We start from the raw sequence: 10,790 nt of genomic DNA on the forward strand, positions 1-10,790 counted from the left end.
TACCTAATATTCGAGGAATTTTAGTTACAAAACGTTAATGAAAGAAAGCAAACTAAATCCTTTAGATATTTAAGTACATGTAACTCTTAGCTAGTAAATGTATCCTTATTTGTATTCTACACACAAAAACAAATCGACAATAAGAAACAAAGCGAATAATATTTTAATGCTCCTAATATTGTATCATAACTTTTTCAATGCTTGTAATTAGCATGGATAAATTTACATAGTACAAATATTGTCAAATATAGACAGTCTGTTTACAAGTATTATCTTAGTTTATACAGTTAGTTAGATACATACACGTGTGTGTAAACAGTTTACTTTTACACAATATATAAACAGACAACCTGATGTAATATAAGACAAAAGTGCAGATTATTAAGATGTACAAATACAAAATTGAATATAGCGTGGATTGAGAAACCCCATTGCTACCAAGTGTATGTGAACAGTTTGTTTAGTTGCAGTACTGGATTTTCTTTATTTTACTTGTTCCATTCTCAGCCACAAAGATGTTGTCTCTGGAGTCCACGCATAAACCCAATGGATTCTGTAATACACAGTTGTCAATGAAGCGGAGGAACTCCCCGTCCTTGTCAATTATGTGGATTCGATTGTTGTCCCAGTCTGCTACCAGGATCCTACTATGGCTGTCTGTTGTAATGCCGTACGGTCTAAACGACGTCTTGGTACTTGAAGGAGGACCAGGGAAGGTAAACCGGAGTTTTCCGGCCCGATTAACCACCACTACGGCACCGGCTGTATAGTCAGCGTCACATATATCTAGGTTCTTGTTCTCTTTGATGTATTTAATGTCACGAGATGAATAGAGTGGTTGTCCCTTATCATTAAATTCGATCGTTTGTTTCTCCGTGGAGCCAGAGTAACGCACTACTTTTGCTTTTCTTCCATCATTACTGTTCATGACAACGAGGAGGTCATCAGATGAGGTACAGCATACATTGCGAGGTTTCCACCCCTGTAATTTAATCAGTGTCTGTACATTTGTATTCTTCACCATGTTGATAGATCTATCCCTATAATCAGCATACACTAGGTCTCCATTTTGTGTAACTGCAATATCCTCTGGCGAGTTTTCTGACTTGGTTTTGATTGACTTCACTATTTCTCCTTGCAGATTGTAGAGTCTCATGATATTGTCATAACCACTCGTCCAGACGTGTTTGACACTAAGGCATGACACACTGCGTACTCCACGTTCTGTTTTTATATCCTTGACAATTCGTGGTTCATCGATTAATGTTCTGTATGAGGCAAAAGCGTCAGCATCAGGAGCATCCATTGTATATTCGTGTACTTCAATTTTGATAGACAACGACGAAAGAGAACCAAACTGTTTATATAGCTGTTCTTTGTTGATCTTCTGAGGAGTAAAACTTGGTAAAGAAACTTTGAGTTTTGGAGGCAGTTTTCTGAATTCTGTATTCCTGGATTTGTAGGCAGTGACGAGGTTGATATCGCTAGAGTTCAGTAGTTTCTCTAGATTAGTAGTACATTGTACGATTTCAGAAATGGTGCGTTTAATTTCATTTTCTTGTTTTTTTAGGACAGTCAGTTGTTTAGAATCAATTTCTTCAAGACTGGACTTAACATTCTTTATAATAATGTCTACTTCTCTGTGCAAGTCCTCTCCATGTTTATTTATGTCAGATGTGAGTTTCTGCGAATTTTTATTCAGATCAGCTTTCTGAACTGATATGTGAGACACAATCTCCTGACATTTAGGACTAATGGATATCTTTAGTTCTTGTAAATCTTTTTGAATAACAGCTTTCTTGTTTTCAAAGTATTTCAAAATCTCAGTTAACTCGTGACCTTTATGTTCAGAGGAAGCACATGTTGCACAGATAGACATGTCACATTCTTCACAATAAAGTTCACATACTTTTGCGGAATGTTTCTGACATTTCGTAGTTAATCCACGCTTATCAAATGGAACAACTTTATGTTCTGAGGATTCATCTAGGAGATGGTCCCCTACACAGGCTTTACAAAGATGTATGTGACAAATGCCACAGTACAAAGGGGGGACCGGGATATCGCAAAGTTGACAGCGTAACACGTCCTGTGCACTACGCCGGGGGGCCATAGTCACAACTTTTTACCGCCGGAAATCCTGAAAAGAAATTTACACTTTTATAAATTCACCTTTTCATTATTACTAACATTCGTACATTACACTTTATTACATGAGCTACCAAGTCAAGATTCCTCTTCTTACTTACATGCATAATCAGAGGTTACAATATAGATACATAAAAGCGAGTGTAACAGTGGGATGGTTATCAGATTAATGATCCACCTATCGGACGTATTACAATTACAGTTTGTTAAATTCTGTATTATTGATTTAAAATCAATTCATGCTTAATATATAGTTTTTTACAGACAGCTTAATTAATCAGTTTAATACTAACTGTTATTTATGTACAAATATAACAAACATCTCAATCCACTGACCTACATTATCGGTGTAAACCTTTGTCCAACAAGGCCGCCCCAGACTTTGTAACTACTTCCTTGTCTGTTTACCTGTACAAGATCACGTGATTAGTAACACGGCAGGTGATTTAGGGGCGGACCTAGGAATGACTCTCTTTTCCGGTCCTTTGCTGCGCTTTGATTTTAAGTTTTCTTTAGTTTATTTAATAAGCACTTACAAAAAGCATAACTATAAGAGACTGTATTCGTATAAATCATTTATATGATTAATAATTATACTTTAATTTAAACTACAAAAATAATACAAACCAATAATTATCTCAGGTTGTTTTGTGATTCTATGAAGAAGATAGGAATACGCTTTATATTACAGTGGTAACAACGTTATTGTTGACAAGCCAATCGTGTTAAATAGTTCGTGTAACGTGGGTGATCGTTCGTGTAACGTGCGGGATCGTCCGTGTATCAGGAAAATTGGTTTGCGTTTTTTACCGTGCGTGTTCGTGCGTGATCGTGCGGTTTTTTCGTTTTGTAACTTTTTTTACGGAATGCCAGGATTTATTCTTAAAACAAAGACAAGTAGATTTTTTAAAACAATGTGAATTTAAAACTTTTTTTTATATAAGAACATTGACAGTTGTTAACATTCATTCTCTCTTTCGTCGTTAAATACATTTTTTTATTTCCATAGCTCATTTCTTCCTTTGTTCGGTCGAGTTAGTTTTGCTTAAATTAATAATCAGCCTATATCAAGCATCAATTCTGTCTTGACAAATAATTTCAATCATATAAGCAAAAGCGACACGTTGGATGAAAGCGGTCAAGCTTACCCATTCCCCGTTTTAAACTAAACGATTATTCCCAACGTTTTTCTTTCAAATGAGAATACGATAAGCATTATTATCTAGTAGATTGTATACACATTTGTTTGAAATAAAATTTATTTAAACGCTTTAAAATTTAGAATAAATAGAAACAAATCAATTATGTACTGTAAATTATGAAAATATTAGCTGTGAAAAATCGAAATTCTATAAAACAAGGTAACAAATTTACCTGTATTCCGCATAATTAAATCGTACGTAAGAGAATTAAATTACATAAACAGTCAACTCGTATGTAAATAATTTCGTGTAGTTTATGCATTATCTTCATTTTTATTACACGTAATTTTATTTAACCTATGATAGAAGTTTATATTCGTTATGGAGACAAAAAAAATAATTTGTGTGTGAATCCTTTATATTTGTGTATGGATGTGTAAAAGTGTTAACTCGTAAAATACAAAACAGTGCATGACTAAAGTACATGCCGCTTTTTAAAAACACACAAACATCAAGCAAACAAATTAAAGCAATACGTTTCCTTAATTCTAATCTTAAAAATTAATTTTGATTTTGCGTGTTTAATGGTGTAGAATCGTTCGGTTGCGTGTTTTATCGTTTTTGTTCGTGTATCGTGAAGATTCAGTAAGTAAGTGATCGTCCGTGTATCGTGCGTGATCGTTCGTGTATCGTGCGTGATCGTTCGTGTATCAGAATCGTGCGTGTCGTTTGTCAACAATAACGTTGCTACCACTGTAACATTTACTAACTCAATACTTATTAGTATTTCTAATATTTTTTTAGCACATCAAATTAGGTAACATAAATTCTGGATGATTGTGTTGTATTTCCCTATTTGTTTCACATAAACTTCTTACTGAACACTGATTAAGAAATAGACTAAGTTACTTTTCTTTAACCTTAGTCCAAAGGCTCCTCAAAACCACGTAATTTTTACATTTTCTAATAGAATGGCTATATTTTTACTCATATATCTAAATGTTACACAGCTAAAATACTATAACTTTTAACAATTACCAGTTCATTCCTGTTTGGATACTTTACCCAAAAATGTGATTTACATTAAAGGTTTCTATGCGCTTGCATGAGAAACAGCACAGCCCAGATTACTAAATCTATATGTAGATTTACAGTTTTCAATTAGAATATAAGATACATAAATGTAAGGGATACTGCATCTTACTACAGTTTATTTGGTAAACTAGAAATAAGGTTAATATACATTTGATATTTCCCTTTCAGAATACGTTTATCAATTCATCTTTTCCCGTATTTTACGGCTTTAAAGGAATTATGTAGAAAATAAAGCAATATTTTGACATTCTATATTTAATCACGGGAAAAGTAATCCCGGTACATATATTCAATTTAACATCATTTTAAAGAGGAGGTCAAAAGCTTGTTTAATGTCGTTTTTGGAGAGACTGTAGGCATTCTAGTTATATTTCATTATTCAAAAATGGACAAAACTCCGAGATTAGTAACTTTTATCCTTTATATTTCATAGAAAACGGTTGTTTAAAACATGATTTTTCATTGTGTTTACCAAAAATTTAAGCCCCGGTACACCCTATGAAATAAATATATTGTTATGAAGCATCATTAAAAGAACTTATATCTTGAATATCATAAACCTGTAGGCACCTTTCATTTACTAGATCTTGACCTTAAATGATCATTTTTTATTTAACTAGTTGGTTTGGTTTAATTATTTTAAAATCAAACACAGCAGAATCATGTAGAGGAAAAACAACGTTCACAAAAAATTCTTATAGTCGTACAGTCAGTTCAAGCATATCTTTTACAACATACACCATATCATAGCATAGCATTGAAATCTCATAGCATAGCATTGGAATCTCATACCATTATATACAATCTCATAGAATCGCATTCGTCATATCGTACCATAGCATACCATAGCATAGCAAACAACATTATTTTAATTCGGTTTTAAATGTATTTATTTGAAAAATATATGTTTACATGATAGATTTGTGGTAAACTTTGACCTCTTATTATTTTACTTCGAAATGTGTGGAACTCTTCTGTGTATGGAGGCGTTTTTGTTCAAATCTCATAGCATACCATAGCATAGCATAGCATACCATATCATTAAGCCCTTCACTTCAATTTCTCATAGCATAGCATACAAATCTCATAGCATAGCATACACATCTCATAGCACATGATTAAAGTCGCATACCATAGCATACCATTAAATTGTAAAAGATATGCATGAAATGACTGTAGAATAAAAATGTTGGCTTAAACTTTATATAATCTCTTATAATTTTGTACTGGTTTATGTTTTTGCCAATCATATCGATTGATAAGAAATAGAAAGTTCGAGTACTACATGTTAATTGGATAGATTAAAGACAAATACAGTAACCATTGTACATCTTTTCAATTTCTATTTTAAAGCGTTATGAGGAAACAGTTTTACCCGATTGTGCAATTTATTAAATCAATTAATTTTATACCAGCCGTTTTATCTTTTTTTTCAAAGTATATAAACTTATTAGCAGTTAAAGGTATGACACAAATGCCAAATAACTTGAATAACATTAATCTTGCGTTTTTAAAATTTGTTGAAATTTAATTTACTGATGTAAACAATGTAAATGTGGATGTTGTTAGAGAAGTTCTTGATGGTCATGAAATATATGTATCTAATCTAAAGAAGAGGGGTTCTGCATAAAGATATAGCAAATTATTTTTTATATTTCAACGGTAAAATACCTGGAATTTTTCTATACTAAATAATTGATAACTTAAACTACCATATCTAAAAATAAAAGGTAAATCCAATGGTTAATTTGTTGACCGCCTTATCTTTTTAATCATAAGTACATACATGTACATGTTTGTAAATGATTTATTCAATTTGACCTACGTACAAAAACACGTAAATCAGGAAGTAAATGTTAGGGCATTAGAATAGTTCTTGACGATTGAACAGACCTGCAAGTTTTGTAAAAGTTGTTTTGGGGTTCCCCATATCCAATCAATAACATTTAAAGATACGCGGAATATATGCATGTAAGTCAGTGATCCTTTTACATGAAATGAAGGTCCATTTCAAAGAAAATTAGTTTAGATATTGCTTAATATTGTAATATTATTCTTAGATAAACACGTTTAGTAAATAATATGAAGAAAGTTATTGTATGTTGAGTACTGTATTGGATAAAAACGAATGAAGAAAAATGTTTACCGACGTTAAAATAAACACATTATTATTCTATAAATCGCTGGTACTTCGAATTTTAAACCTAAGTATAGATCCCAGAAAGTAAGTATACAACATCTGCATCAATGTCAGTTAGTATGAAAACAATTTTACATTCTAATATTTTATAACAGCGCTTTAATACCTTGCCAAAGTATAGGGATAATTGAACTTCAGAATAAAAATAAAATAGTGTATGTTGATGGACATATCATGTACTTGGATAAACGGCGTTTAACTCAACACAAAGATTCTGTGTGAAAAACAACAAGCAGAAAGTATCTTGATTGATTGAATTAAATTGGTGAGATATACACATGTAAAATCACCTGTGCTGAAATGCAGACAGCAATCGGTCTTATTTTTATAAAAATTTGATATAACGATTTGTTTGAAATATTGAAGTTCTAATTTTATAAAACTATGTTTACACACTGCCTAAATAAATTGAAGGTTGAACAAAACATTGTATATTTATAGACATGTCAGATCACAAGCAGATATTATCTTGATATAATAAATTTCAAAAAATCTTTTACGGATTGGTGAGACGTATAAAAGAACACGCGCGGAACTGGAGACACTAATTCGTCGCATTTTCATAAAGAGAAAATATAAATTTTTAGTGTCCTTTTCAGTTCGTCCTTTTAGACATCTTTCTATTTCTTGCAATGTTTTAATAATCAATTATAAATTGATTTATGAAAATAAATGTATAGTACATGGAACTTTCTTTAAAACTTATTCATTGTACAATGTTAAAACATTAGCGGCAACGGTCCTTGCTAAATAATGATGATATTTATAATATCGCTTTTAAAATGAATTCACTATCAGGTGGTCTGAATAAGATTCCCTATCTTCAACAATTATATGAATTTTCAAGTCTTATCTTCTCTGTTCATGAATATCAATATGTTGTAAAAGAAACACGTACGCATACACCGAGAATTGATTTTTGTAAAAATATGTCAATATCACTTGTTTCAAACATAACCATTTTTGAAAAAAAAATCTCTTACTTTTTTACCACAAGATTTTAAACAAAAATAGTCTTTTTGGCTTTCAATAAGCAGTTTCGTGCTTTTCGAGCAGTGAATTGAATAATGCAGTGTTAGGTGTGTGCGTCTCCAGACCCTTTTAACTTTTATTTTCAAGCGCTTTGCATGACGTAGGTCAGGGGTTACCACTTTGTGTTTGGTCAAATCGTAATTTCCTTTCTTATGGTTGTATGGAGCACCTCACTGTTGGGACGTATTATCTATCGAAAACAAAATTAAACCAATAAAATCAAGTATAAAATTTATAAATAATTTCTTTCCCAAAATTTCCCAAAACAGCGTGGCGCAGTGGGTAGAGGGTTCACTACGGATCTTTAAGTTATGAGGTCGAATCTCCCAGGGGATTTTAAAATGTTACACTTTCTACAAATATTTTAACTTCCTTTTTTTTGTTAAATGATGTAAAAGTTGAAAATTCTAAACAGGTTAAAGTATTTTAATTATAATGCACTTTAATCCACATTAATATATCGACTGATGTTCTATACCACCTTAACAGAGGCGCGTATGTGTCGACAACATCCCGCACAATAGACTTATAGTTTTCCACGTGGTCTTCAAGCGGTATTTCATCTGATTTCTAGAAACTCATTGAGGTCGTATCTTATATTCTCTGTAATAACTTTACGAAATTATCGGAAACGCAATTGTTTTATAGGTTCCTCTGCTTTTGAGACATCGAAACAAAATAGATGTCATTGAGATCTCCGGACACATTCCCTCTAAGATTGCATGATAAAAGATCCTTTACCACCGGCTAAGACAACAGGATGGGGTGAGACTCTCTGGTGATAAGCAAATCAATTCCCCTTATACTTAATATTTGAAGAATTTTAGTTACAACACGTTAATGAAATAAAACAAAAAAATTCTTTTAGATATTTAACTTCATGTAACTTCTCAGCTAGTAAATGTATTTTTATTTGTATTTAACACACAAAAAACAAACAAAAATACGAAACAAAGCGAATACCATTCACTGCTTTTAATATTGTACTTTTTCAATAATAAATGTCATGCATAAATTAACACAGTCTCTAAATATTGTAAAATATAGACAGTCTGTTTACAAATATTATCTTAATTTATATAGTCAGTTTGATAAACACACGTGTGTGAAAACAGCTAACTTTTACACAATATATAAACAGACAACCTGTTGTAATATTAGACATCAGTGCAGATTATTAAGATGTAGAAATACAATGTTGAATATATTATGGATTGGGAAACCCAGTTTTCACAACGAGTATTTTAACAAACACTTTTCTTTAGTTGCAATATTTGATTTTCTTTAGTTTACGTTGTGTACTCTCAACCACAAAAAGGTTGTCTCTGGCGTCCACATATAAACCCCATGGACACTGTAAATCACAGTTGTCAATGAAGCGAAGGAACTGTCCGTCCTGTTCTATGACGTGGATTCGATGATTGTCCCCGTCTGCTACCAGGATCCTACCTTGGCTGTCTGTTGTAATACCGTACGGTTTAAACGACCTCTTGGTACTAGAAGGAGGACCAGTGAAGATAAACCGGAGTTTCCCGGCCTGATTAACCACCACTATGGCACCGGCTGTAAAGTCAGCGACACATATATCAAGTATGAAAATGTTGGCATACACTTAATATAATCTGTAATAATGTACAGTTTTATGTATCTGTCGATTGATAAGAAATATGAAGTGTGAGTAGTACAGTAATGTTAATCGGAAAAGACAATAAATTAACCATGTTTTAGTTACTACTTTAAAGAGATGTACATTTTTACCCGATTGTGCAATTTACACTAATTTTCCCAGCATATAATTATTAAACTTTTTAAGCAGTTAGAGGCCTGGCACGAAAGCCAAGAAACTTTGAACAACCTTAATTTTGCTTTTTAAAACTTGTCGAAATTCAGTTTACTGATGTAAACAATGTCCATGTGGGTGTTGTTAGAGAAGGTCTGGATGGTCATGAAAATATATGTATCTCTTAAAGACAGAGAGTTCTGCATAAAGATATAGCATGGCAAAATATTTTTAAAGTGACAAAGGTAAAATACTGTAAATGTATCATATTTGGCTGTGTATTCTATTTATCGTTTTTGGCGGAAAACGGCATCCGCTAAATCAAGTACATCGCCAAATGTAAAATAAATAAGTAGTTAAATAGGTGCATTTAGAAATGCGCTAAATCAAATTCACACTAAATTGTTGAAAAATCATATCCCGCCAAATATCGTACACGCTAAACATAGTACGTTTACAGTATATGGAATTTTTCTATAACAAATAATTGTCTATAACTTAAACTATCATATCTAAAAATTGAAGGTAAATCCAATGGTTAATCTGTTGACCGCCTTATCTCTTTGAGTAAAAGTACTTACATGTACATGTATGTAAATGATTTATTCAATTTGACCTACGTACAAAAACACGTAAATCAGGAAGTTTATACTAGGGCATTACAATCATATTTGCCGATTGAACAGACCTGCTAGTTTTGTAAAAGTTGTTTTGGGGTTCAATAAATAACGTTTAAAGATAAAGCGGAATGCATGCATGTAAGTCAGTAATCCCTTTACATGTAATGAAGGTCCATTTCAAAAGAAAATGAGTTGTTTGTTGGGTACACTATTTGATAAAATCGAATGGAGAAAAAATAGTTAACGGACGTTAAAAAAACATTATTGTTTTATAAATCGCTGGTACTTCGAAAATTTTTTTACATAACTACAGATCCCAGAAAATAATTATATTATAACATCTGCATCAATGTCAGTTAGTATGAAAAAATACTACATTCTAATATTTTATAACACCGCTTTAATACACTGTCAAAGTATAGGGATGGTTGAACTTCGGAATAAAAATAAAATATTGTATTTTGATGGACATATCATTAACTTGTATAAACGACGTTTTACTCAACACAAAAATTATGTGTGAAAAACGACAAGCAGAAAGTATTTTGATTCGTTAAATCAAATTGGTGAGATATAAAAAATAACCTGTGCTGAAATGCAGACTTTAATCTGTCTTATTTTTATAAAGATTTTATATGTCGATTTGTTTGAATATTAAAGTTCTAATTTTATAAAACTATGTTTACACACTGCATACATAAATTTAAGGTTAAACAAAACATTGTATATTTATGGACATGTCAGATACTTGTATATACGGGGTTTTACTCAGC

At 31.9% G+C, this 10,790-nt stretch overlaps 2 protein-coding genes across 3 annotated transcripts; both read right to left on the minus strand.

Annotated features, from left to right (window-relative positions):
* Window positions 1-177: 177 nt before the first annotated feature.
* Window positions 178-2,556, minus strand: LOC128161178 (tripartite motif-containing protein 3-like). 2 transcript variants are annotated; one of them, XM_052824408.1, is made up of 2 exons: window positions 2,485-2,556; window positions 178-2,140 (listed from the first exon to the last, which is right to left on the minus strand). In XM_052824408.1, exon 2 carries the CDS (start codon window positions 2,111-2,113, stop codon window positions 461-463), a length of 1,653 nt encoding a protein of 550 aa, XP_052680368.1. In that variant the 5' UTR covers window positions 2,114-2,140; window positions 2,485-2,556; the 3' UTR covers window positions 178-460. The 2 variants fall into 2 exon arrangements, with proteins under 2 accessions (XP_052680368.1, XP_052680369.1); XM_052824409.1 differs by having other exon boundaries at window positions 2,489-2,540.
* Window positions 2,557-8,878: 6,322 nt separating this feature from the next.
* LOC128160999 (E3 ubiquitin-protein ligase TRIM71-like) lies at window positions 8,879-9,564 on the minus strand. Its single transcript, XM_052824272.1, has 2 exons — window positions 9,513-9,564; window positions 8,879-9,180 (listed from the first exon to the last, which is right to left on the minus strand). Exons 1-2 carry the CDS (start codon window positions 9,562-9,564, stop codon window positions 8,879-8,881), a joined length of 354 nt encoding a protein of 117 aa, XP_052680232.1.
* Between the last annotated feature and the right edge of the window lie 1,226 nt (window positions 9,565-10,790).

This window comes from Crassostrea angulata, chromosome 8 (genome assembly GCF_025612915.1).
Source record: "Crassostrea angulata isolate pt1a10 chromosome 8, ASM2561291v2, whole genome shotgun sequence".
NCBI classification, from domain to species: Eukaryota; Metazoa; Mollusca; class Bivalvia; order Ostreida; family Ostreidae; genus Magallana; species Magallana angulata.

Excerpts from the sequence above, each read along its gene's own strand:
- LOC128161178 (XM_052824408.1), bottom strand. The coding sequence starts at position 2,113 with ATGGCCCCCCGGCGTAGTGCACAGGACGTGTTACGCTGTCAACTTTGC.
- LOC128160999 (XM_052824272.1), bottom strand. The coding sequence starts at position 9,564 with ATGACCATCCAGACCTTCTCTAACAACACCCACATGGACATTGTTTAC. Across the intron at positions 9,181-9,512 it reads CATGGACATTGTTTACATCA|CCGGTGCCATAGTGGTGGTT; the intron begins GTAAACTGAATT and ends CTGACTTTACAG.